Source organism: Protopterus annectens, chromosome 7.part0 (genome assembly GCF_019279795.1).
Source record: "Protopterus annectens isolate FY-2018-M chromosome 7.part0, PAN1.0, whole genome shotgun sequence".
NCBI classification, from domain to species: domain Eukaryota; kingdom Metazoa; phylum Chordata; order Ceratodontiformes; family Protopteridae; genus Protopterus; species Protopterus annectens.
The window spans coordinates 106,319,539-106,347,078 of NC_056739.1; the positions used below are offsets into that span (position 1 = coordinate 106,319,539).

General features: G+C 42.2%; 1 protein-coding gene across 1 annotated transcript in view; it reads right to left on the reverse strand.

Moving 5' to 3' along the window:
- LOC122806265 (mitogen-activated protein kinase 13-like) overlaps positions 1-27,540 on the reverse strand; it is a 713,780-nt gene that overhangs the window by 62,187 nt on the left and 624,053 nt on the right. The window contains exon 11 of the mRNA XM_044076536.1: positions 22,149-22,322. Within this exon, the coding sequence (XP_043932471.1) occupies positions 22,149-22,322 (174 nt within the window). The remainder of the gene's footprint in view (positions 1-22,148; positions 22,323-27,540) is intronic.

Consider the following 27,540-nt stretch of genomic DNA (forward strand, 5'->3'; position numbering starts at 1 on the left):
GCTAGGCATTTTGTGAATACCCTGGGTGCAGTAGATAAGCCAAAGGGAAGTGCAGAGAACTGATAGTGCACAGAGCTTGCTCTGAAACATAGGCATTTCCTGCAAGATTCCCTTATGGGGATGTGCAGGTAAGCTTCTTTTAAGTCTAGGGTTGCTAGCCAGGAGTCCTTGGTTAGCATAGGAAGCAGCTGTTGGAGAGTAAGCATTTCGAATCTTGGAATCAACAGAAAGATGTTGAGAATAGACAGATCCAGGATAGGACGCCAAGAGTTTTCTTTTCTGGGTACCAGAAACAGTCTGGAATAAAAGCCTTGTCCCCTTTGTTCTGCTGGGACAGGCTAAACAGCCTTGATACTGAGAAGAGAAAGTACTTGCTTTTGGGCCTTTGCCCACTGGTTTGGGGGGAGGTCTGGCCATCCGCTTGGGGTTGGAAGTGAGTGGAAGTGGAATCTGTATCCCTGGGAAACAATGTTTAAGACCCATCTGTCCTGGGTAATATACTCCCAGTTTTTGGCATGCAGGGCAAGTTTTCCTCCTGAAGGTGCAAGTACCTCGGCAAGGCGTGGAAGAGTTAAGGATAAGTCATTGTGAGATTCTACCATAGGATGAAGGCTTACTACTCCGTTTTGGATGTGGGAGCACTCCATTGCTTAGATCTGTGCATACCCTGAGACTGTAATCTTGGTGGTCTACTTCCCCTGGGTTTTGACTGAGAAGGTCTGGGAGGGACTGGAAAAGACCAGATTTTAGAAGGCCAATGCCTACTGAATCTAGTTGCATGTATTTGTAAGAAATATTTAACAGTTTACATAGATTTAGCTTTTTCCTCCATCCTTTTGAGGACTTATTCTGCTTTATCACCAAATAGACGCTCTTGTTTTAATGGTGCATCTAGTAATTTTACTTTGACATGGTCTGGCAAGGTTTGTTCCTTAAGCCAAGCATGCCTTCTAAGAACAGACCCAGTGACAGCAGCCCTGCAAGAAGCTTCTAAGGCATCAAAACCACATTGCAAAGTATGTTTACCAACTTGGTTAGCAGAATGCATGAACTCTTGTAAATCTTTATGTTCTGCCCAATCAGGATTCAACATAATTTTCTGTTTAATTAGTTCCATAATATGTTGCTGATACTTTAACATATGAAACTGGCAATTTAAAGCCCTGATGGCAAGAGTAGCCAAAGTGTATACCTTTTTACCCCATCTGTCTAAAGCCCTATAATCCCTGTTCGAAGGGGTAGGATTTTTGGATGTAGTAGCCTTAATGCCTTTAGGTCCCTGTGAAATGGTCTCTGGATCAGCAGCAGGATTCTTAAAGAGGAATTTATGGGAGTCAGGTACTCATAGTACCTGTCAGGTTTCATGGGAGCTGGAGGCAAAGTATCAGGGGTAATGCTGGATTCCAAGAAGACATCATCTACAACTTCCAGAACAGAAGGGATAGCTAGTGGCTTGTGCTGAGGCAAGTTTAAAAATTCCCCGAGTCTCTTTTTGGACTGAGAGTAGTCCTGGCTCTCCCAGAGGAAATGCTCTCTAAGGGTAAGCAGGGTTTCACAAAAAAAAATCTTCAGGTGGAGAAGCAGAGGGAATGGAATCCTCTGCATCAGAATCCTCATAGGTGGATAAGGGTATGTCCTGGTATTCAGAAGGATCAGAGTTATCAGACTCCTGATCTGAAGAATCAGAAGGAAAATCAGTTCTAGGTCTTTTTGAGGGGGAAGGCTGACTTCCCCTAATTAAAGTAATAAGGTCTTCAGCCATTCTAAGCATTTGTTTTTCTGGCATGTGGGCCTGAGAATGCACCTTGGTAGTCTGTTTCCTAGGTGTAGTGCGAACTCTAGGCCTGAGAAATTCGGTATTTTTGGTTTGAAACGAAGTCGGTTTAATATGAAAATTGGAAGGCCTGAATACATCCTCAAAAGCCGGTGCCTGCACAGCGGCTCCGGACCCATCCAAAATAGAAACATCCACAGGTTCCATAGTCGAAGAAGCATCTCGCGGCATACCGGACTCCAAATGGATCTCAGTAGAGGTCTGTGAATCTGTAGAAGAGGGTATCAGAGGCTGCAAAAGTGCCTCACTGAGTACCGGCGGACTGGCAACTAGCTTAACAGTAGCGTCGTCGACAGTTTTGGACCTATCCGTTCTGTCTCTGCCTTTATCCTTACGTTTTTTTCAGAAGATTGGAAGTCGGATGGCTTATCAAAGCCATTTCAGAATACAGAGATTGAGAGCAAAAGAATTTAGTGACAAAAATAGCCCAACGACGAACAGTTTGGGCGTTGAATAAGGCAGAAAACTGACAGCAAGGGACGTCATGGTCTGGGTCTAAACAGGTGATGCAGTAAGAATGAAAATCTGTGTGAGGTATTTGCTTTCCACAGGCAAGACAATTATTAATTTTTTCTGACATCGGTTAGAGCAAGAAAAAAGGATTCCAAACGGGGTACTTATCTTTTAGAAGACTTCAGGTCTGAAACTCAAAAAATGAAAATTTCAGGAAGCGGCTGACCGGAACTTGCGAACAGCTTTTGCTTCGGGCACCACGGCAAGAAAGACTGATGTAATGGCATCGGCTGCATGTTTTATACCCCTGACGACCTGACTCAATGGAAGAAGTGACAGCATCAGATGCAGAAATCCCAAGACTCTGGTATTCAGGCCGACTGCAGGCAGATAACCCAAATATGATGACTGCAACAGTGAAACATGAAGAACATCTGAAAATGCAAGGAAGAAACAGAGAAATGTAAAATCTTCCTGAAAAGGGGATATAAGGGGATGTGAAGGTAGGCATCATTGAGGTCCAGGAATGCTAAGAAGGCCTGGAGAAGAAGAGAGAACAGGGTATGAAGGGATAACATCTGAAAGGAAGGGATCTTTAGAAAGGTGTTGAGCTCAGAAAGGTCCAGAATGTGTTGTCATGTGCCTTTCTTCCTGGGAACCAGTAAGATCCTGGAATAAAACCCTTTCCTTCCTGGGTAGAGGATACAACTTGAATGGTGTCCTGAGCCAGAAGGGCCTGAAGCAGTTCTGGAAAGAAAATAAGCTCTTCCTGAGGATGTTGCAGGATGCCCAAAAAAGGAGGAAGGGATTTCCACAACATTAAATATCCTTGGAGAAAGATGGACAAAACTCAAGTGTCTTGAGTGAACCTTAACCAAGTGGGAAGGGACAGGGAAAAATGAGGGGACAAAAGGAACCTGGCCTAGGGAAAGGGAAGCAAGCTGTCGGAATCTGGTTTGTCTTGAAAAGGAGGTCTCTGAGAAGTAGGAGTCTGAGTAGACTTAGCTGGAGGTGCACACCTAGAACCCTTTTTACTTTTGGGTGGAAGGTGAGACTGTCTGTGAACAAAGGCAGATTTGGATGGATAATACCGCTGAAATTTAGGAAAAGGAGAAACAAAAATGTGTTTCAATTCCTGCAAGGCCTCATCTTTGTCCTGGGGTGACTTTAAAAGTTCATCATCAGCAGCAGAGAGCCAAAAAGGTTCTCATTATCAAGAGGAGGATCCAAAAATTTAGCTTTAATGTCATCAGGTAAATCCAAGAGTAACATCTCAAAACAGAGCCAAATGCAGCATCCCTAGAAGAAGCATCAGGTGTGTCATAACTACATTTAATAGAAAAAAATTAACAAGCACAGGAATCTGTCTAGTTCCAATGTCACCACCATGAGTGCTGAGGAAAAATTAAAAAAACGAGAAACTTGTGGTCTTAAAATTTTGTGGATGAATTTAGTCACAATAATTTCCAAAAATCATGAAACCCAGGTAGTGTTCCACAGCAACAATCCTTTATTCATCACTGACAAGCGATTCTCAGTTGTAGTTGCTGTTGTGTCTTTCGGCTTTTCCTGGTTAGGGGTCGCCACAGCGGAACTCCGGTCCACTAATGATTGGCAGTAGATTTTTATGTGCCGAGTTGCCAGCCCTGACACACATCCTTCAACGAAGGTACACCCACTCACGCATGTCTCCACACAGAAGACACTCTAGCTGAGAATCAAATGGGACATCTTACTTTGAGGTGACAATGCTACCGCAGCAAAATATATTTATATAAAATATCATTTATATATATATATATATATATATATATATATATATATATATATATATATATATATATTTACATATATATTTTATATAAAAGTTGACATGTTTAATGTTAAAATATTTCTGATTTTTTGTTACTCAGGATCACTTGTCTGTGATGAACAAAGGCTTATTGCTTTGGAACACCAACAGGTTTCATGATTTTTGGAAATTATTGTGACTGAGTTCATCCACAAAGTTTTAAGACCACTAGTTTCTCTCTTTTTAACTACATTTAATAGTGTGATAAGCCACTTGGGAGGTAGAACCCAATAAAGAAAGGACCGAGAACTTCCCTTCCAAATTAGGGAGGTCAGAAACTGCATGAGAAGCTTGAGAAAGAAGAGCTAAAACATACCTGGTCATATCAGTTTAGAAATTAATAGCCCTAAAAGCTTGGTGGCAGCAGTATACACCTTTTTGCCTAGGTGTTCCATGGCTCTACTATCCTTATCAGAAAAAAAGTAGTTTAGTAGACGGCAAGAGTTTAGAAGGTTTATCAGAAGAGACAGACGCCACAGAAGAATCAGTGGGGCATTCAGACAGAGATTTACAGATGGGCACCTTGTAAAATCAGTCAGGTTTCTTTGGCACTGCAGGCTGAGAATCAGGGGCAACAGAGGCTGCTGAAAAGGTAAGTAAAAGGGCAGCAAAGACTATAGCAATAGCAGAGGGTTTGGGATACTCCATCTGGAGGACTTCATTATACTACTACTGAATATCAGAAACCTGAGAACAGTCCCATTTGAAATATTCCATCATGTGAGAGATAGTGTCCTCAAAAGAAAGTTCTTCTAAGGGATAATCTGGACTAAAAGAAATCTCTTCTTCAAACCCATAAACCAAAGGAGAAGGGATTTGAGAAGAAGATACCAAAGACTCTTCCCCAGAATCCAAATCCTCTTCAGGGGACTCCTACTCTCTGGGTCTCTTAACAGGAGTAAAAGACCAGGGAGGAGCAGGCACAGAGACACCTTGTGGAGGCTTTATGGCCATTAAGGTATTAAACAACCCCTGCTTAAAATCCTGCCACTCACGCTGGGCATCTTTAACAGCAGAGGAAATATGCTTGTTTTGTTTTTTTCATTTGAAGGATGTCTGCCTGAAAAACCCTAGGAGGTTCAGACCCTTGCCAACACTCAACCAGCATAGTAGGAATCTCCTCCCTAACAAGATTTTGCGGTATCCCTCTTAGTCTCTAAGATACAATCAGCAAATCAGCAGATGTTCCCCCCCAACATCCAGAATGGACTTTTGTAAAGCCTCTGAAGACATGCAAGAAAGTGGATTGATGCTGGCCTCCGATAGGGGTCACAGCAGAGGAATCCGAAACAACCAGATGATCCTCTGGCTTTCACTAGCCTTGACAGACATGTCCAGGGCAGATGGGACAGCAGCCGAATCAGACCAGAGTTTTTGGTCTTTTTCTTGGCAGGTGGCTGACCTTCGAGATGGAAGGACTACGCCATAGAACCTTGTACTATTTTAGACACAAACTCATTAATTTGGCAACATTTAGGAAAAAAATCTCCTGAAACTCTATCTCTGTGGCATAGAGGGATGAAACCCTGATGATGACACATATAACCAGAGTCCAGTTAGTGGCCTGAGTGCTGGAACAGCTGGGCAGCAGGGGGTGCGAGTTAGCATCTCACCCATCTTGGGGGAGAGGGAAATGGTAGGTTCATAGGTGTGTACTAGGCTAATGGCCCTGGGGACTTTACAACCCTAGCCATAGGATTACCCTGGCATCGTGCCACCCAACCTTAGTTCCCAGTGCCTCTGTCGAGTAGAGCCACTGGAGTGATCCCTGAGGTGAATTTTCTATTTCCCATCCACTCATCATGATTTCTCTTGAACAGGGTCAGCTAGGAGCTCTGCTTGACATGTATGGGAAGTCTATTCCATAGCATGGGCAGTCTCTGGGTTATGAACCTGTCTCTCCAGTATGTTGGGTTGATTGTGGTAATGAAGTTGAGGTCTCTGGAGTGTGTGGTGGGGAGGGATTGGGCTTTCTTTAGATGTAGCATTTCTAACAGAGCTGGGTCAGACATGGCTTTGTAAGTCAAGCAGAGATCGCTTCTAAGTAGGTGATATGAGACAGAGAATAGCTGGAGTTTTTTGAGTCTGTCCATATAGGACAAGTGTCTAAGCCCTATGATCCTCTTTGTGAGGTACTTTTGCAGCCTCTCCAGTTGTTGGCTAAACTACTTTGGTGTAAATGAAGGCTTTTATACAATGACCTCTGGACTAGGAGACATGGGCTTGGCATCTCACACTGGTCAAGGCACCCTTGTAGGCATGTCTGTCGGAGCACTCGTATGTTGGAAGAGGATACAGAACATCCCTGCTTTGATGCAGGTGCTTACATCTGCCAATATGGGGCAGGGCTATGGACTCAGCCACAACCTTCCCTGACAGATGCCTGTATGACTGCTCTTAAGAAAGGAAAGGCAGATGGTCAAGCAAGCAACAGGGACAAAACAGTGTTAAGACAAATTCCACAAAGTTAACATATGAGCAATCAAACAATGATAATTCACATCAGATAACGTACGACTGCATAAGCATATGGGAAACAACTAAGTACAACAGCAAAAAAAATAAGAAGTTATATACTTACAATTACATTCCATCTGTGTTGTCCATTTTCATTCATCCTCAGATGGGTTTGGATCAACTCAGCCATTACACTAACTCATGGCCGCCAACAAATTCTCGAGCTCCTTTCTTACCCATAATGCACTGTGCCTAACATCCCTCAGATCCTATCTACAACGTGAGAGATGAGAGAAATTATAAAAGACTTGCCATAACTGGAGATCAACACAAGGGTCATATAATGTCCCTAAGAGTCTCATTCCTCCAGAAGTAATTTTTCAGAAATGGAAGGGGGTGGAGGGTGGGGAGTTGTGGAAAATCAAGCATGGGGGCTTAGAAGATAATGCACGAAGTTCTGAAACTCTTCTAGCAGATGTAATTGCAACTAAAAGATAGCCTTCCAGGTCAAGAATTTTAAATCACAATTAGCTGCAAATTCAAAGGGAGACGGTGTCATGGCTTGCGGTACCAAATTTAAATCCCATGGTGGTATAGGACCTTTGTAAGAATGTCTAAGTAAATGGGTACCTTTCCAAAAGGCTTTGCATACTTTAGAGGAAGCCAGGGAAGAATTCTGAAACCCCACATGAAAGTTAGATATTGCTGCAAGTTGAATTTTGATAGTTGATGAACTAGCACCCTCATTAAACAAACTTGCTAAAAATTCAAGAACAAAATGAAACGTGGCTGAGAGGGGTCTACCTGACTCTGCTCTGCCCAATAAACAAATCTTTTCCATTTACTTCTGTAGAGTTTCCTCATAGAGGGGTTTATGGGAAGATAATAGTATAGAACGGACATGTGAAGAGAGCATAGGTTACCTTTGTATTAATGGAAGTGGAGAAACCAAGCAATCAGTTTGAGATTTGAGATGTCCGGGTGAACCATGCCTGTCGGTGACACAGAAGGTCTGGAGCTGGATCAGAATCCAGGGTGGGTACAGAGGATGAGCTCAAAGGAAGGGGAACTAAATCGGTTGAGGTGAGTAAGGTGCAATGAGGATGACTTTGCTCTTCAACATGACTGCTTTCTGAAAGAATTTGTGAATTAAAGGAGACAGGGGATAAGTGTACAGAAGACTGGAGGGTGCCAATCATGCAGTAGGGCATCCCTCTGTGACTCCCCCGATGGGGGGGATTAGGGCAAAGAAACTGCTGCACTTGTTTAGGGAAGATGCAAAAAATATTGTGGCAAGGCTAGCCCCACTGATGGAAAATTATGTCCGTCACTTTGTTGTTGAGAGACCACTTGTGAAGCAATAAGATGGACCTCCTCAGTTTGTCTGCTATCACACTGGACTTCCCCAGAATATGCGTTGCAAATAGAAAGCAGTTGGAATAATCGTCCATTGCTACACCCTTAGGGTTTCTTGACACAGGGGGTAAGATCTGGTTCCCCCTTGTTTGCTGATGTACCAAACTACTGACATGTCCGTTTGGATTGCAGTTGTTCTGGGAGGGACAGAGTTTTGGAATGCTTGCAACACCAAAAGCACCGCTTTCATTTTCAGAACACTGATATGTAAGTTGGCTTCTTTGGGGACCAAGTGCCTTGGAATGTCTGTCCCACAAAAAGCCCCCCCCCACACACAATCTGGGCAGCATCTGTGGTCACTATGGCCTTGGGCTGAGAGAGAATGAAAGGACAACCTTGTAACAGTAATGGTGACTACTCCCACCAAGAAAGATACGTTTTGCATACTTGAGTTAGTCTCATCTTTGTCGACATGGGTTGAGAGCGAATTGACCATTGTGTTTGCAGCATCCATTGCAGAATTCTCATGTAATATCTTGCTAAGGGAACTAAAATGATCACCGCTGACATTGATTCCAAGGCTTTCAAAATCAATCGGGCTGAAATTCTGGTACTACAAATTATTTTCTTGACCTAATTTCTTATTGTTTGTACTCTTGAAAGAGAAAGAGATGCTATTATAAATATTGTGTTGAACATTGCTCCTATGAATTCCAATGTTTGAGATGGTTGTAACTGTGACTTGTTGTAATTAATGGTTATTCCAAGATTTTAACAAGTCTGCAACACTGGGTCTCATGCTTGTACCAGATGATGCCTGGTTGAAGCGGTAATGAGCCATCCATTTAAGTATGGAAACACCCAGAATCCCTATAGTCTCTACTACTACTACCATACACTTAGTGAACAGACTGGGGGTTGTGGTGAGGCCAAAGGGCAGTGCTCTGAATTGGCAATGACTGGCTCCCAGCCAGAAGCGCAAGTACTTTCTGGAATGCCTGTTCATTTTTATGTGCCAGTACACGTTCTGAAGGTCTATTGAGCACATCCAGTCATCCTTGCTCAGAAATGGCAGAATGGACCCATGACCATCCAGAACTTGATGTGTCAAACCAATTTATTCAACACATTGAAATCTAAAACTCTATCTCCAGTCCCCTGTCTTCTTTGGCCCTAAAAGGAATCTTGAGTAAGTTCCAGATTCTATTTGGTCTGGAAGGACCTCTTGGAGGACTCTCTTTCTAGCAACATTTGGATTACTAGTGCTCCTACTTCCCTCTGACTGGCTGGAACATCAGGGATTTTCGTGGGTAATGGAGGTGGTAGGAGAAACGGAATAATATACCCTCTGGAAATGATTTTGTGCACCCAAGTGTCCTTTGTTATGTTTAGCCAGGCTTCCTGGTGCAGAGAGAAGTGACCCCTAACTGCTTCTAGAGGAAGGCAATTGGGCCTCCCTTCAGGAGCGCTGAAAGGGTCTGTCAGAAAATATATCTCTAGACTCTCGATTTTGTGGGCTTCCTCTGCCATGGGGGTGTCTTCTGCCATTATTGCTTCCCCCTCTACCTCTGAGGGAACTACCTACAAGTGTGTCCTGGAAAGGACCCTGAGACTTCCTGAAAAACGTATGCCCACTGCAGATAGGGTCTTTCTGTCTTTCTCACACCTGGACAGTGTGTCTTTTACTGTGGCGTCAAACAAAGAAGAATTGTTAAAGGGAGCACTGACAAAAGATGACTTGAAGGGCTCAGCAAAATCACACAAGCACATCTACGCATGCCACCTGATGGAAATACCTGAACCCACAGAACTAGAGGCACCTTCTGCAGCATGTGAGATGAGCCTCATTGACAAATTTGCAATAAATTGAGGGGTAGCCAACTGTGAGACCACAGAAGTTTGAACCTCTGCAGTAGTGGCCCCTGAAAGGAAGCTTGAAAGTTCCTTAATGAAGTTCCTTTGCAGTCTCATGAAGTGTGCCAAGTAGTTCAACAATCGGAGAGCAAATGTTGCTGTAGTGTAAACTCACTTCCCAAATTTGCCTAGTGCCCTAGATTCTCTACCGGAGGGATGGACAGTGGAACTCTGTTCTGTGAGTTCCTTCATTGTAGTTGCTGCCACAACCATTGCGTTAACTGGTACTCCTTTACTCCAATGTTCTCTTCCTGCCAGAGGAACCAGGATCCTGTCTGGTCTCTTGGGGACTGGCTCAGTCATATCAAGTTCCTTCCACACCCAAAACAAAACTGTTCAAAACACTGTAAATAAAAAAAAAAGCAGCTTCATAGCAAGACTGTTCACCTTTTTTACTTTTTATTCCTTCCACGCCCACTTAGAAACCAAATCAATAAGTTCATCAGCAGGCAGAGTAACCCAGGAGGTGGACAGGCTAGTCCCAAAAGCTTCCAGAAATACTGACTCATCAGGAGTTGGGTTCTGGGAAGACCATCCACCCTTATGTTTAAGGATCTCAAGGATGTCTCCAAATAAGACATCACTGGGTAGTGATTTAGGAGACACTTCTCCCTCATCAAAGTCAGTATCCTTGGTGACGGACTCCTGGAGAGAGTCTAAGTGCTTCCTCTTGCATGTCCTCTTCTTAGGGACTTCTTTGGTGGGAATGATCTGGAGAAGTATCAGAAGAGATGACAACAGCCAGCTGGGTGGTCTGGACGCTTCACTATAAATAAAAAAAAAAAGCAGCTTCATAGCAAGACTGTTCACCTTTTTTACGTTTTATTCCTTCCACGCCCACTTAGAAACCAAATCAATAAGTTCATCAGCAGGCAGAGTAACCCAGGAGGTGGACAGGCTAGTCCCAAAAGCTTCCAGAAATACTGACTCATCAGGAGTTGGGTTCTGGGAAGACCATCCACCCTTATGTTTAAGGATCTCAAGGATGTCTCCAAATAAGACATCACTGGGTAGTGATTTAGGAGACACTTCTCCCTCATCAAAGTCAGTATCCTTGGTGACGGACTCCTGGAGAGAGTCTAAGTGCTTCCTCTTGCATGTCCTCTTCCTAGGGACTTCTTTGGTGGGAATGATCTGGAGAAGTATCAGAAGAGATGACAACAGCCAGCTGGGTGGTCTGGAAGCTTTGGGCTGGCTGTCCCCCTGTAGTAGAATGTGGAGGATCATGGTGCAAATTACAACCTAGAAAGCAGACCGCTTAGGAGAGAAGGAAGTCAACGGAGCCAAGAAAATGAATTTCTGGCCTGTCACCTCCCTCCACTCCGAGAGCTGTCTGCCCCAGGCAGAAACCAGAGCCAAGCTAACACCGAAGCTCTAAGAGGAAGAGATGGCTCCAAAAATCTTAACAGCTGATTCTTTTAGAGTTGATTCTTCTATTCCCTTGGATCTGACCTGGAAGCATCAGGATCTAAAGATGTCAGGGTCAGTGCACTCACATTAACTGTTGGATCCGAAGACAATGCTCACTTTGAATCCAACCCAGAAGGACCCAAAACACTCAGATCCAAGGACTCTAAAACCACAGGTTGGAACAGAAAACACGTTAATGGTGGAGTAGTAGATGGATGGTGTTGTGGACCTAAAGGGGTAGGACCCATGAAGACGCCCTTCTGAAACTGCTCTGTGAAGACTATCCTATCTAGTGTACTAAAGTGTAGAAGGGTATATAGAGATGACAGATGAGGAGGAAAGGGAATAAACCTTTTAGTGAAGAAGGACATTTAAGAAACGCTAAGCATGGGAAGAGTAATAAAATAGCCAGAGAGTGAAGGCGACTACATCTAGACAAGAAAGCTGCAAATGAGATTTGAGGGATGTTAGGCATAGTGCATTGTGGGTAGGAAAGGGGCATGAGAGTTTGTTGGTGGCCATGAGCTAGTGTAACCACCAAGTCAGATTAGAGTGTTGGATCTGTACCCATCTGTTGAGGAATAAATGAAAATTGACATCATCAGATAAATACGATTAAAACTGTAATTAAAGAAATTAATTTGTGTTATGTAACAAACAGCTGAAAGATGTAATAATTACACTTGTACCAGTAGAGGTATGCCCCTAGAGAATCAGCAAAAAATAAGGCGTATAGTTGTATTAAAAATGTAGCAGTGAGGCAAGCATTTGTAACACAACACAGTATAATGTTTTTTTTATATATATATATATATATATATATATATATATATATATATATATATGGGTCTACATGATAACACCGACACGCCAAAACACCGACAACGAAATAACCGACACAAAACAACAGACAAAAAAAGAAAGTTCAAAAACACGAAACTTCAAATGCCCGACAATCAACAAAAAGTACAGTTTTGTACAGACCATAAATGTAGATGTTAGAGTGTACACCCTGCTGCAGTCATCACACTTGGGTTATCCTGTCGTCAGGCGGTCCCGCAGTCGGCCAGAATTCCAAAGTCTTGGTCCGGCGTCGGTTGCTGTCGCTTCTTCCCTGACATCAGTGCGCCAGGGGTATATATAATGCATCCGACGCCATTTTCTTCAGTTTTTCTTGCCCCAGATGTCAGGTGCCCCCAAAAAGGTGGTTAGTAATTAGTACTAAATTAAGCAATTTTTGCACAAACACAAAATCCCTCCAGCTATAAGCAAATACATCAGGAAGGTATTGTAATGATTTAGCCAGTTAGATCAGAGGGGATGGAGGGAGGGTAACTTGGACTGCAGCAGGTGTACACTCGAGCATCTACATTTATGGTAGGTACAAAACTGTACTATGTTCATTGTGTTACCCTGCTGCAGTCATCACACTTGGGTAGAATCCCAAAGCTAAGGATGGGTGGAAGAGTCAGAGGGTTAGAGGAGGATAGAAGGCCCTGCAGAACTGCAGTGGCGAAGCCAGCTCTAGTCTTAGTGTTTGGTAAAGGTATGTACTGAACTCCAAGTTGCAGCTTCCAAAATCTCCTTGGTTGGAACCCCCCTGAGGAAGGCTGTAGATGTAGCTGTTGCCCTGGTAGAGTGGGGCCTAATGGTAGCAGGAACTGGTTTTCCATGATAGGTATAGCAAAAACAAATGCAATGTCCTATCCATTTGGAAATGGTTTGTTTTGATATAGCCTTCCCTTGTGAAGCTGTAGCATAGGATACAAAGAGCTAGTCAGATTTTCTGAAAACCTTAGTTTTATACAACTAGTAACGAAGTTGCCTGTGAATGTCCAAGGAATGCAGGAGTCTTTCTCCTTTGTTCTGTGGATTTGGAAAGAAGGTGGGTAAGTGGATGATTTGATTTAAAGCCACACTGGAAACCACCTTAGGCATGAAGGAAGGATTAGTTCGTAGAGAAACTCTGTCTTGATGGAAAATGAGGAAAGGTTCCACTGCCATTAGTGCCTGCAGCTCTGAGACCCTTCTAGCTGAAGTTATTGCTAGCAGCAGGGCAGTCTTCCATGATAGAAACTGTAGATCTGCAGAGAAAGCTTGTTCAAAGGGAGGTAGCGTAAGTTTTTCCAGAACACAATTGAGGTCCCATGTTGGTGTAGGTGCTCTCCTGGGGGGCCTAATGTTTTTTGCACCTCTGAGGAACTACTTTAGAAGTGGATGTGAAAATAAGGGTGGATCCATGTTGTACTGGGCTGAAATAGCTGATGCATGGATTTTAATGGAAGAGAAAGAAAGTCCTTTGTGCAACATCTCAGTTAAATACTGTAGAATCTGAGGCATGTGAGGCCGAAGTGTGTTTTGGCCTTTAGCTTGGTTCCAGGCGCAAAACCTTTTCCATTTGTCCGAGTAGGCCTTCCTGGTGCTGGGCCTCCTAGCTTCCAGAATAACATCCATAACTGCTTGGGAAAGAGGAGCTGGCTGGATGCTTGGGTGATTTGCCATGCAGCCAGATTTAAGGTTTTGAGCTGGCTGTTAAGAATCTGATTGTTTTGCTGTGTGAGCAAATGGGCAATTTGTGGTAAAATCCAAGGTGGGCCCTGGGCCATATTCCTCAATAGTGGGTACCAGTGCTGGCGTGGCCAGTCTGGGGCTATGAGCATCAGTCATGGTCTCTCCTTTCTGACTTTCAGAAGCACCTTTGTGAGGAGAGGCAACGGAGGGAAGGCATATACTGTCAGGTTTTTCCAACTGAATGAGAGTGCGTCCACTTTCCAAGCTTGATGGTGAATTGTCCTTGTACAAAATTTTGTTAGCTGATAGAACTGTTTGCCAGTCCTCAAAACTATGTCTGGAAGGCCCCATTTGTAAGTTATCATTGCAAATACTTGTGGATCCAGTTTCCACTCGTGGGGATCCATGATATTTCTGCTGAGGTCGTCTGCCAATGTGTTCTTTTTTCCTGGCAGGAATTGAGCTTGTAATTGAACTTGGTAAGCCAGAGCTGTGTTCCACAAGGTCATTGCTTGCCTGCATAGAGGGTAGGAGTGTGTACCCTCTTGTTTGTTTATGTACCACATATTACTGTGGTGTTGTCCGTCCTTATTGTAAGTTGTCCTGGATGTAATAGATTCTTGAAGGCTGTCAGAGCATTCTGTACAGCTAGCATCTCTTTTTGATTGCTGTGCAGATTCCTTTGATCTGCAGTCCATACGCCTTGAATGCACTGTCCTGCCATGTGTGCCCCCCAGGCGTAGTCCGATGCATCTGTTGTCATAGTTTGCCTGGTTGGGGGAAAGGTGAAAGGCTGACCCTTGTTGAGGTGACATGCCTGTGACCACCATAGAAACTCCTGTTGTAGGCAGGGAATAAGAGATATCATTGTGTCCAAGCTGTGGCTGTGTTGAGACCATATACTTTTTAGGTACCACTGTAATTTCCTCATATGCAGCTTTGCAAATGGTATTAATAGTATGCAAGATGCCATGAAGCCCAAGGCCTGCAGAAGTTTTCTTGCAGGTAGTTGGGTCCTTGTTGCCATTGATTTGAAATATTTAGTCAGTTGTAGTTGTTTGTCTGGTGTCAGATAAGCCTTCTGGGCTGATGTATTCAAGCTGGCACCCAGGAATATCATATTTTGTGAGGGTACTAGTTTTGATTTCTTTTCGTTTACTGTGTACCCCAGGCAACTTAGAAGATGTTTTACAAAAGCCAGATGTTGTAAGAGAATGTCCTTGCTTTCTGCTTGGATGAGGCAGTCGTCCAGGTATGGGTATATTTGAATTCCTCTTTGTCTGCAGTATGCAATTACTGGTGCCAGGCATTTTGTGAAGACCCTGGGCACAGTAGATAAGCCAAAGGGCAGTGCAGAGAATTGGTAATGGGTTGAACCTGCAATGAAAAGGAGGTATCTTCTGCAACTTTGTCTGATAGGGACATGCAGGTATGCCTCCTTGAGGTCCAACGTTACTAGCCATGCTTTCTTGCCCAACACGGGAAGAAGCTGCTGTAGTGTTAGCATCTTGAATTTGGGTACTTGTAAGAAGGTATTTAGAATTGAAAGGTCCAGAATTGGTCTCCAGGCATTGTCCTTTCTGGGAACTAGAAAGAGTCTTGAGTAAAATCCTTGGCCTTGCTCCCGTGTAGGTACCAGTTGAATGGCTCTCATGTCCATGAGAGCTGTAATTTGTTTTTGTGCCTCTGCCCATTGATTTTGTGGCAGGTTTGGCATTCCTCTTTTCATTGGCAAGGTGTGGAAATGGAATCTGCATCCTTGTGAAATTATGTCTAGGACCCATTTGTCCTTTGTGACAATGTGCCAGTTGTCTGAAAAAAGTGCGAGTTTTCCTCCCAAGGGGGCTGCCAAGAGAGTGTTGCTTGGCCAGATGAGGTGCAAGTCATTGAGTTTGCCTTCTGGTAGTTTGGGACCTGTCTTCTCCTCCCTTCTGTGTTGCAGTGCCCCATTGTCGAGGTTTGTATTGGGCTTGTGGTTGTCCTCTACCTCTTGGACATCTGTATTTACCCCTCTGTGGTCTGTCAGTAGCTGGAAAGGACCAATTTTTTGTTGGCCAATTTCTGCTGAAGCGAGAGGGCTGTACCTGTAGAAAATCTTTGACTGTCTGCTTAGATTTTGCCTTATCCTCCATTTTCTTTAAGACTTGTTCTGCTTTAACTCCAAAAAGAACATCCTGCTGTAAGGGAGCATGTAGAAGCTTTGCTTTAACATGATCAGGCAGAGTTTGTTCCTTTAACCATGCAAGCCTTCGTATAACAGACCCAGTGACAGCTGCTCTGCAGGAAGCCTCCAAAGAATCAAACCCACATTGTAAAGTATGTTTGCCCACCGCATGCAACAGATCCTGCATTTCTTTCAATTCCGACTGTTGAGGGAGTGTGCTCATTTTTTGTTTTAACTGAGACATTAGAAACTGCTGATATTTTAGCATGTGAAATTGGCAATTTAGTGCCCTCATAGCTAGAGTAGCTGAGGTGTAAACCTTTTTCCCCCACCTGTCTAGTGCTCTGTAGTCCCTTTCAGAGGGTACAGGATTTTTTGCCATAGAAGCCTTAGCCCCTTTGGGACCCTGGGAGATGGTCCCTGGATCAACAACAGGGCTTTTATAAAAGAATTTATTGGAATCAGGCACTCTATAGTACCTGTCAGGTTTGGCTGGAGCAGGAGGCAGAGAATCAAACTAGATTCTAAGTAAACATCATCTACAATGTCTAAAACTGGGGGGATAGCAAGTGGTCTGTGCTGGGGGAGTAAAAGTAACTCTCTGAGCCTTTTCTTTGAGTCAGAGTAGTCCTGACCTTCCCAGTGAAAATGTTCCCTCATAGTGTGTAAAGTTACCCCAAAGGAGTAGTCTTCAGGGGGTGAAGCTGAGGGAATGGAATCCTCAGCATCAGAATCTTCATAAGGGGGAAAGGAGTAATCTTGGTCCTCAGAGGAGCCTGAGGAAATAGACACTTGATCAGAGGAGACATACTCTTCCTCTTGTCTAGGCCTTTTGTCGGGTGGGGGTTGGGAACCCCTGATTAAAGAGATCAAATCTTCAGCCATTTTGAGCATCTGTTTCTTAGGCATGGGGCCTTCAACTGGAGACTGAAGTGCAGTCTTTCTAGGTTTAATAGGAGTCTTAAGCTTAGGATACGTTTTTATGGTGAGCGTCGTCGGTCTGAAAGCACCTTCAGAAACCGAAGGTGTTTCTGCAGCACCGACATCTCTTTCTGCAGTGTCGTCGGTAGGGGCTAAACAAAATGGCTGCGTCGGCCTAGCACTCTCAGCCAAAGGCTCCGAAGTGGTCTCTGGTTCCAAATCTGCGGTAGTCAGGGGCTGCGCCGGAGCCTCACTGAAGAACGGTGAACCGGAGACCGGTCCAGCCGAGGCCTCGGAGTCTGGCTTGGGTCTAGGCTGCCTGTCCTTATCCTTGCGTTTTTTGTGCACGCCGGTAGTCGGTTGCTCCGACGGCATTGTGTAGTTAAATTTTCTACCGAAGTAGTGTTGTGCGAAATCAAAGCGTCTTTTTATAGTACGCTTATTAAACCTAGCACAAAAACGACAACCAGTGACGTCGTGGTCTGGGCCTAGGCAAGGTACGCAGAAAGAATGAAAATCCTTATGAGGTATTTGCTTCCCACAAGAAATACAATTGTTAACTTTTTCTGACATCGGTCTGAGGCAAGAAAAGTTTCCCCAACGGGGTACTTAGCTTTATTGAAGACTTCAGATCTGAAATTCGACTTAGAAAATCTCAGGTGTCGGCCGACCGGCACTTGCGAACTGTTTCTGCTTCGGGCGCCGCGTGGCAAGAAAGACTGAAGAAAATGGCATTGGATGCAATATATATACCCCTGGCGCACTGACGTCAGGGAAGAAGCGACAGCAACTGACGCTGGACCAAGACTTTGGAATTCCAGCCGACTGCGGGATCGCCTGACAACAGGATAACCCAAGTGTGATGACTGCAGCAGGGTAACACGATGAACATCAATTACCTTTCCCGAAAAACACACACACAACACAAGCACACCAAAAACCTTACAAACCTACAATAAACCTTACATACACAACTATCTATGCACTAACCCTAACCCAAACCCTAACCCTAAGGTCCATCACTATCGCACACTAATCTTACCTGCACCCCAACCCTAACTCACTTAATCTGCCCCTAACCCACAAGTCCATCACCATTGCACACTTACCTTACCCGGACCCGAACCCTAACTCACTTAACCTACCCCTAAACCTAAAGTCCGTCACTATCGCACACTTACTTGACCCGCACCCTACCCTAACGTCCATCCCTATCGCACACTTACCTTAACATGTCGGTGTTCTCAGCGTCGGGATTCTCAACCATCTGTCTTCTCTGTTGTCGATCTTCTGGTGTCAGTGTTCTTGTCGTTGGCATTGTGCACTTTCGGCGTTTTCAGGTAGACTCATATATATATATATATATATATATATATATATATAAATACAAACACACACACACACATATATATATATATATATATAAATACATGCACACACACGCACATACATATACACACACAGAGGGTGGCCTAATGGTTAAGGTGTTTGCCTTGCAAACACAAGGTACAGGGTTTGAGTCTCACAAGGGATAACTGGCTAGGCTTAAAAAGGCTAGCAAGGGCAGTTAGCTTAGTATGAACCTATGTGAACCTATGAACCTAACAAATATATATATATATATATATATATATATATAAATGGTTCTGTGACTAAGAACTGTAGAAATAATAAGAGTAAAACAAACTGAATAGGATTAGTAAAATAGAAGCAAAAAAATTAAATACAACTAGAAAAAAATACAAGTTAAAACATACATTTCACCATAAAAAAACTGATGTTAGAAGTAATCAATACATTAAACTCACAAGCAGAGATATAAAAAAACAAAACAAAACTAGTTTGTTATAGATAAACACAAACGCATCTCAAATGAAAAGCTGTAGCAAAAGAAAGATGCCGCCATCCATCAAATCCCCAATCTGATAAAACAAACGTGCAAGACAGAAATCCACAAAGCAGGGTGTAGGCAAAGTACTCTGACAGAATGGTCTAAATGGTTAACTGAAATGGATATAAAACTCCGGCGAACATGCAGTTTTAACACCCAATCAGTCTGCTGTGGCAGCAAACAAAAATTAGTAGAAACATTTAGAAGCAGTTCAATTACGCAGTAAAATAGGTTGTGTAGAATATAAAATGTGTCTGCTCACCCTGGATTGCAAGGGCACCCTTATTTAGCTCTTCTTTGCACATAATCACAAGATCCTCACAACCTATTTTGAGCAGTTCTCACTTGCTTAAGGCAACTTATACGTGCTGATGAATATACTCGGAGAGAGATAGAACTTGTGACAGTACAAAAGTCTGCACTGCCTGTCTCGGCTCCCTACTGAAATCACAAAATTCTCTTTGCAGAGTCTTAAGGTACTGAGATACTGAAAATGCAGGAGAAGAGAGAATATTTAACCTTTTTTTTTTTTTAAACAGAGGGGAAAGTCTCTTTGCATCCCCAAAAGTGTGGGGGGGGGGCAAGCTCTCCACACCCATAAACTTACATATATACCAATTGTGAGGTTCCCAAACCTCAGAGAAAAGGGAATATTTTGAGAAATGGCAATCTCAGACTTAGTATATGTAAGCCCAGAATTTTGGCCATTCAGTCTCCACATCTCAGGATTTGGTAAAGTGGGTCCTGAGATTTCAAAAGGTTACCGCACTGCTCACATTCTTACCAGATGAAGTACAGTGACAACATTACACTTTTATACTTAATACTTGGTTTCTCAGGGACTTTGTGACTATTACTGACAATTTATTGAAATAAAGGTAAATCAGGTACTTTGTGACTATTACCAACAATTTATTGAAATAAAGGTAAATCAGAACACCCACATATTTGAACCTATTTTTATTCCACTAAAATGGGTATCACTTACTAATTAGCTTATGAGGAGAGCTAATAATTTGTGCCATCTTATATCCATTTGTGTTTTACCCTAAAATACTGCCAAATTGTGTTAAGATGGCTACAATTTATGGATAAGTATTATCAGAATTTGTTAAACTAATGATTTTTTAGTGTAACAGCCATTTATCCTAAGTGCTTCTTGACTCCCTCACTGCTAGGGTTACCACCTGTCCACTTTGCGAGGGACAGTCCCTTTTTGGGCAGCTGTGTCCTGTGAAAAAATCAAAAAAATGGCAAATGTCCTGAGATTTTTAGGACAAAAATATTTCCTACGTTTTCTTTAATAGTTGCATAAAACAGTTATTTTTTATCTAAAACACTTAAATGTTATATGAAATAGCATAAGCAACTCAAATGCTCCAAGAATAAGCTTTTATTTTGGCAAAAAGGTGCAGTTCTATCCTTTATACTGATCATGGGTATGTTTAGTCCTGCAAAATCTGACATTTCTACAAAAAATGTCCCACTTTGGGTATTTGAAAAGGTGGCAACCATACTCACTGCCATCAGTGTGTCTCAAATAACTTCATCCCTTTTACTACTGTCTCATAAACAAATGCACTACCATTAGTCCAACTATCTACGTACTCTCACACTTTCTTCTATCTCTCATGTAAAAGTATGTCTCCTCACTTAATTTAATTCTGGAGATTGCTCAGAATCTTACAAACCCTATACATTCTGTTCCTCCTCACTAACCTCTGAGTCACACCGCAGTCTCCTCTAACAACCTTACTCTCCCCCCCCTTTTTTAAATGTGACCAAGGAGATCTGATGTGGTTGTGTCATTACAGAGTTTAGCACACTATGTAAAAATACAGAATGTAAGAATTCAACTAAGGCCTTATCCTTAAAGTTTTCCCATGAAACTGCTGAGGGGTTGATCCAATTTTTAGTAATGAGATATTTAAAGAGAGCACAAACTGAGACAAGGATATGGCAATAAAATATATATCAGCACACAAAATGTGCACGAATAGTAAAAAGAAAAATAATTATTTAAAAAAATATTGGGAAAATCTCTTTGATCTAATCCAGAATAAGTAAAATCCAGCAACATTTTTTCTTGTACATTTGCATTGCAAGCTGGATCCTTTTTGTACTAGGTATGGTCCAAAATTATTTGATAATGTAAACATTACACTTTACTAATTGTCATAAGACATTTTATTTGGAGAGGTCCTCTGACATCCATGTTGTAAATATATTGTAGATATGGTGTAAATAAGTTTTTAGGACATGTATAGTTTAGTTTAGGTGGTGTACCCTTCAAATAGTTAACAGTTTATACTTTATATAATAGTATATTACCAGATTAAAGTTATCCTCCTATTGGGAGGCCTGTTTCATATTTGTATTATGTTTTTCTGGGGCACCTTAGTGAAAGTTTTACCCAATCAGGAGTAAGGTACTTGTTACAATAACTGCTTGTCTATAAATCAAAACTTGTTAACTGTATTAATTTAGAATGTACTTTACTTTCTTTTTCTTGGATTGATGTACCTTACAAGTTCCTTATCTTGTATTTATTTTCATTTTTTGTAAAAGTTTTAAAGCTAATAAAAATAAAAAAAAAAATTCAATTAAGGCCTGAGGGGTATGCTAATTTGAACAGTACCATACTATGTTATCTGTATGAACATGTTAATATATGATGTAAGCATGTGAAAATTTCACTGTATATGATGGAGCTTTTTATCGCTTCTCTGCCTTTTGGCCAAGATCAAATGTAGTGTAGTATCTCCCCAGTTTTTCGCTATAAAGGGGTCTTCATGCCCAATCAGACTTCCTCAGTAAAAATATGAAAAATAAAGTCAAATAAATAAATAAAATAGAATAAATATTAAAACACATTTCTTGAGTTTCTGTAACTTTCAATCAAACTAAAACAAACAGCAAGGTCACACAGAAAAAACATTCAGTAAAACCTAAATGAAAACTCCAGCCAAGCTAGAACTTCCACTGAGTGAGCTCTGAAACCTCTTGTATCAGAGGCACATGGGATATATGCAAATAACCCTTATGAGTAAAGCCAAATGACTATTTGGCTTTACTCGACAGAGGCACTGGGAACTAAAGTCAGGTGGCACGATGCCAAGGTAATCCTATGGGCTAGGCTTATAAAGGCTTCAGGGCCATTAGCCTAGTACACACCTATGAACCTATGAATATCTGGTGCTTCAGCTATATGGTGATTCTGAATGCCCATGACTTTTTTCTTTTTAAGTCGTTTTAATGGACAATTTCAGGCCATTAAAGCCAAACCCCACTAGTTGTGTCAAACACTGTGCTTGTGCTGTGCTGATGAGGTCATAACAATGCCAAAATATGCATATCCACAGCTAGTAGGTACCAAATTCCTTACGTTTCCACTCTTCTACAGAGAGGTTGCTGTTTTGCAATGAATCATCATATGGTTCTGCCACAGTCTCTTCTTCAGGTTCTCTGTATGGCTCAAAGTATGGATGTTCTAAAGCTTCTGTTGCTGACAGCCGCTTCTCCACATCCACCACCAACATCTTCTCCAACAGATCGATTGCTAGAAAGGCAAAACAAAGCATTAAAGAAAGCATTCTTATGTTATCAAAACCAGAAACAATCATACCTTCATCACCAATAGCCAACATCACATTCATAATCAGACCGAAGTCCACTAAAATCACCACTGCTAACAAGAGTACTAAAGTATTACTATCACCATTACTAAAGTTCTACACCCTGCCAAGAACACATCTACTAACAGTACCATCGTCACCAGAAGTACTAATGTTGCCAACAGTGCATCCCCTAACAAAACCACTGCCACCTAAATAATATACACTGTGAAGACCACACCCACTGACAGTAACATTGCCTCAAAAACTATCATGCTTCTTTGACAAAGAGGGATAAAGCCCTGACTACAGCTCAAGTGACCCAAGGCTCGAGTGCTTGATAGTGCAGGCAGGGAAAATGCCTTTGTCTATCCTTGGGGGCTGGTTGTGCAGGTACTCATATGCACCATCATGGCTGACTGCTGGAGGCTATGGACATGCTGGGAGTGTTGTCTGTATGGGGGGGGGGGGGACTCCAGCTGTATCATATTATTATATTATCATATATAGAAGTGAGGCTGATACGTCTTAGAGTCCTTTGCACAACATCTCCTGGGACAGGACGACTGTGCAAGGCTTGAGGAATTAAGAAAAACACTAACCACCAGCAGCTTGCTGCCCCAAGTGCTTTGATCTCCTCACTGGCCCTCAACATAGTCAGAGTTGGACCAGCGAAGGCTAAGTTGGGTGTGCATAAGGAGACACTCTGGGTGCAGTGAGTGCTCAGCTGTGAGAGCTGGAAAAAAAAAGTGTTGCCCTTGCCAACAATGCATCTATTCACAGTACCACAGGCTCCAAATGTACTGTACACTGCTGACAATACAACCACCAATACTACCACTGCCTCCAAAACACTATACTGTACTCTGCTAACACATTCACTCTCAGTTCACTTTCATCCAAATGTGCTGTACACTGCTGACAACACATTCACTAATAGTACCACAGCCTAGAAAAATACTGTACTCTCAAAACACTCATCCACTAAAAGTACTGCATTCTACCTAGAGCTCATTCACAAACAGATCCACAGCCTCTAGAAGTACTGTGCCCTGCCAGTAACGCATCCATTGCAGTACCACTGCCTTCAAAAGTACTACACCCTGCTAGGAACACATCAATTAACAGTACTACTATGTACAAAAGTGTTGTACCCTGCCAATAATGCATCCATTTTAGTACCACTGCCTTTAAACGTGTTGTACTCAGCTGACAATATGTCCAGTAGCAGTTCCACTGCCAACAATATGAATGAAAAATAACCACTAACAGTACCAGAGCCTCCAATTTATTTGTATCTTCCCAACAATATATTCACTAACAGTATGTCTGTCTCCCAAAGTACTTCACCCTGCTAAGAACACAGCTGATAAGAGTACTACCATCTCAAAGAGTGCTGTACCCTGCCAAAAATACAGCCACTAACAATATTTCTAACATGCTTCATAAACACCATACCCTGTCGACAATACATCCGCCAACAGTATTCCCACCATGCTTCATAATCATACCCTGTCGACAATACATCCACTAACAGTATTCCCACCATGCTTCATAATCATACCCTGTCGACAATACATCCGCTAACAGTATTCCCACCATGCTTCATAATCATACCCTGTCGACAATACATCCACTAACAGTATTCCCACCATGCTTCATAATCATACCCTGTCAACAATACATCCACTAACAGTATTCCCACCATGCTTCATAATCATACCCTGTCGACAATACATCTGCTAACAGTATTCCCACCATGCTTCATAATCATACCCTGTTGACAATACATCCACTAACAGTACTAAGATGCTTCATAAACATTAGACCCTGTCGACAATACATCCACTAACCATTTAATGCCCTAAATGTGGTTTCCCTGAGGGCCATTTTAAGCCTAGTCAGTTTCCCTTAAGGGAGAGAATCAAATCCTGTACCTTTGTGTTAATAAGGTAAACACCTTAACCTTTATGCTAACCCCCTACCGCCCCTCAGGAGACAGGGTGGAGACAGAAAGGACCTAGGGGAAAGACTGGGGCTTGGTGACTGCAATTCCAGAAGTACAGCCAATGGTTACCACTGCCACCAGTAGTACTGTACCCAGCTACCAGTATATCCAGTGTTACAGCAGGGATCAGAAGTATCATACTGGCATGAGTGCAGCCACCAACAGTATCACATCCACCAGACATACAACTGTGCAACAATACATACACTAACAGCACACTATCAAGAATATCTCAGACACAAGCAGTAATAAAATACCAAAAGCCCTTCAGCTAATAGAACTGTAGCAACTAGCACTTTTACTACATCAATACTGCATTCACTAACATCAGTTTCACCAGTAGGACATCACCAAGAGAACATCCACCAGAAGTACCCCAGTCACCAATAATTCTATACTGGCAACAGTGCATCAACCAAGAATACCATAGTCACCAGCAGTACTATACAATTAATGGTTCATCCAATGCCACTACCATAAGTAGCACCACACTGCCAACAGTAGATTCAACAGTATTACACTACCAACAATACCACTTCCAGCAAAAGTATCACAGTGTCAACAGTACCAGAGCCACGACTAGTACAACACTGTCAACAGTGGCCCCAAAATTACCTTAATGATCAGTAGTACTACAATGCCAACACTCATATGTTAACAGTACTACTGCCTACAGTACACAAATGTCAACAAACCATCTGCTTAAAGTGGTACTGCAACAGTACCACACTGCACTGCCACTCATTCAGTAATGACATTGCTACCAAATCTCTAACAGTACCACTGCCAACATTCAGAGGTACTACAGCTAGCAATAGCATTACACTGACAATGGAGCAACAGTTAACAGTACCAGTGTTATTACTAGTACCACAAAGCCAGTACTACATCCACCAGTAGTACCACTGCCTCCAGCAGTACAATGACATTACTACATCTGACATTACCAATGCCACCAGCAGTACCACACTGTCAACAGTACCACAGCCATCAGCAGTATATGAAACAGTGTCACTGGCACAAGTACTACCATTCAGGCAACAGCAAATCCAACAATATCACTACCATCAGTAGTATCACATTACCACAAGTATCAGTACCACAGATACCAGAAGTACCCCAGTGCATATCCAGCAGTACCACTAGCACCAGTTATTGTTTCATAGTTATCACTGCTGCATAGGCCAATTAGGCTATTAGAAATGCAGACTCCTGGCAATCATGGATATTGTCCTATTTCCCATATACTTATCAAGTTTAACTTTAAAGGTATCTATGTTCTTTGATTTCCTAATCCCAAGGGCTAGTTTATTCTAATAGGTGTGTAACGTTTGTGTTAAATACTTATCTGTTTGACATGTTCTGTTCTTCTCTATTGTAAATACTGGTCCTCGATCTCTAATCTTACTGTGTGGTGTTTTAATAAACAACTTTCACTCCTAAAGTCTATCTCTAAAAATGCTTTCATGGCCACACAGTTTTCCTCTCAACAACTTGCACAGCACACTAAATAAATTCAGTTATTTTACTCTGGATAAGAAAGATCAACTACACTATTCACATTTTTCATGCATCTCTTCTGAATTGATTCAAACATGTCAATATTGTCAAGGTTCACGCAAAAAAAAAAAAAACAAAGTTATATTCTCTTAAAGGTCATACAATTGAAATACATAAAGTTCTGGCAAGATCCAAGTCCCTGGATTACACATATGCTAGTATTAATTTGACTTGCATGGCTCTTGTCTTTACCTCAGTAATGTGTAGTTTCATTGTCAGACCAGATCCAGTTGTAATGCCAGGATCTTCTGCACAAGGAAACCACTTCAAAATGCTGATGACCCATCTGTATGGCAGTATTCCCAAATGCACCATGTGCAACAACTTTACATTTATTCGTATTAAATCTTAAACCCATATGGATAGCCCAGTCTTCAGTCACTTTCAAGTATCTATTCAAACCCTGCTTATTACAGCTACTATTCTGCAGTCATCAGTATACTTTGTGATCCACAAATTAGATATAGTTGTCATGGTCAACAGGACCATATCAAACGACAAAGGCCCTGAAATGGAGCCTTGTGGAACTTCATTTGTGATGTATTCCCATGTAGATCTTATGCCATACAGAGGCATATTGCTTCCTATGTTAAAGCTAACTATCAGTCCATTTAACAGTGTAATAATTAATATGAATTTGAAGCAAACGCTCTATGATCTAATTCTGAAGCAGGCTGTCAAGTGCTTTAGGAACAAAATCTAAATAAACCACTACACACTGCTTCTTCTGGTCCAACAAGGAAGGCAGGCTTTCATAAAAAGATACAAGAGATGGCAGGATTGAACATTCCTTAATAAAGCCACGTTGGGCTTTATATAGGTGAATGCCATACTTGTATCTTACTAATAGTCACTGCACACATCTTTCAAAACCCTTACTCATGATGGAAGTTAAACTGATATGTCTACAACTTAAATACTTCCTGTCTATTTCTCCCTTTATAAATAGGGGTAGCATAAGCTTTTCTCCAGTCTTCTCTAACCATAGAAAGCCTTAAGAGCTTACTGAACATATGCTCTGATAAAAAAACAATATTAGCCGAGATAATACTTAACTTCCCTGAAATATTACCTGGACCACTTGACCACATTCTTTTAAGTTAACTAGTTCCTTAAAGTTTCCTTTATTAGATATACTGTGCTGCCACTAGTATCACTGCCACAGAAAGTAACACTACATTCACCAACTGTCACTGCCACCAGAAGTGCACACTGCGAGTCATTCACCAGTTCTACTGACACAATTAATACCACACTGCTAGTGGTACCACAACACCAACAAAAAAATCTACCAGCAGTACAGCTGCCACAAATAGTACTGTGCTGCCAATGCCACAGCCACCAGCAGTACTACAATGCCAAAGATGCACAGCAACCAAGAGAACCGGTAAATTCAACAAGTGCCAGCAGTAACACCACCCTGCTAAAACCACATCCTTCATAAGCAACACTGCCAACAGTACTTCCAACAGCATAAGAATCATAGGAAGTTACTAGGCTATTGGCCCTGAGGCCCTTACAAGCCCATGTTCCAACAAGTCAGCACCCAATGCCCCTGTCCAACAGGGACAAAGGTGGAATCCCAGGGGTGTATT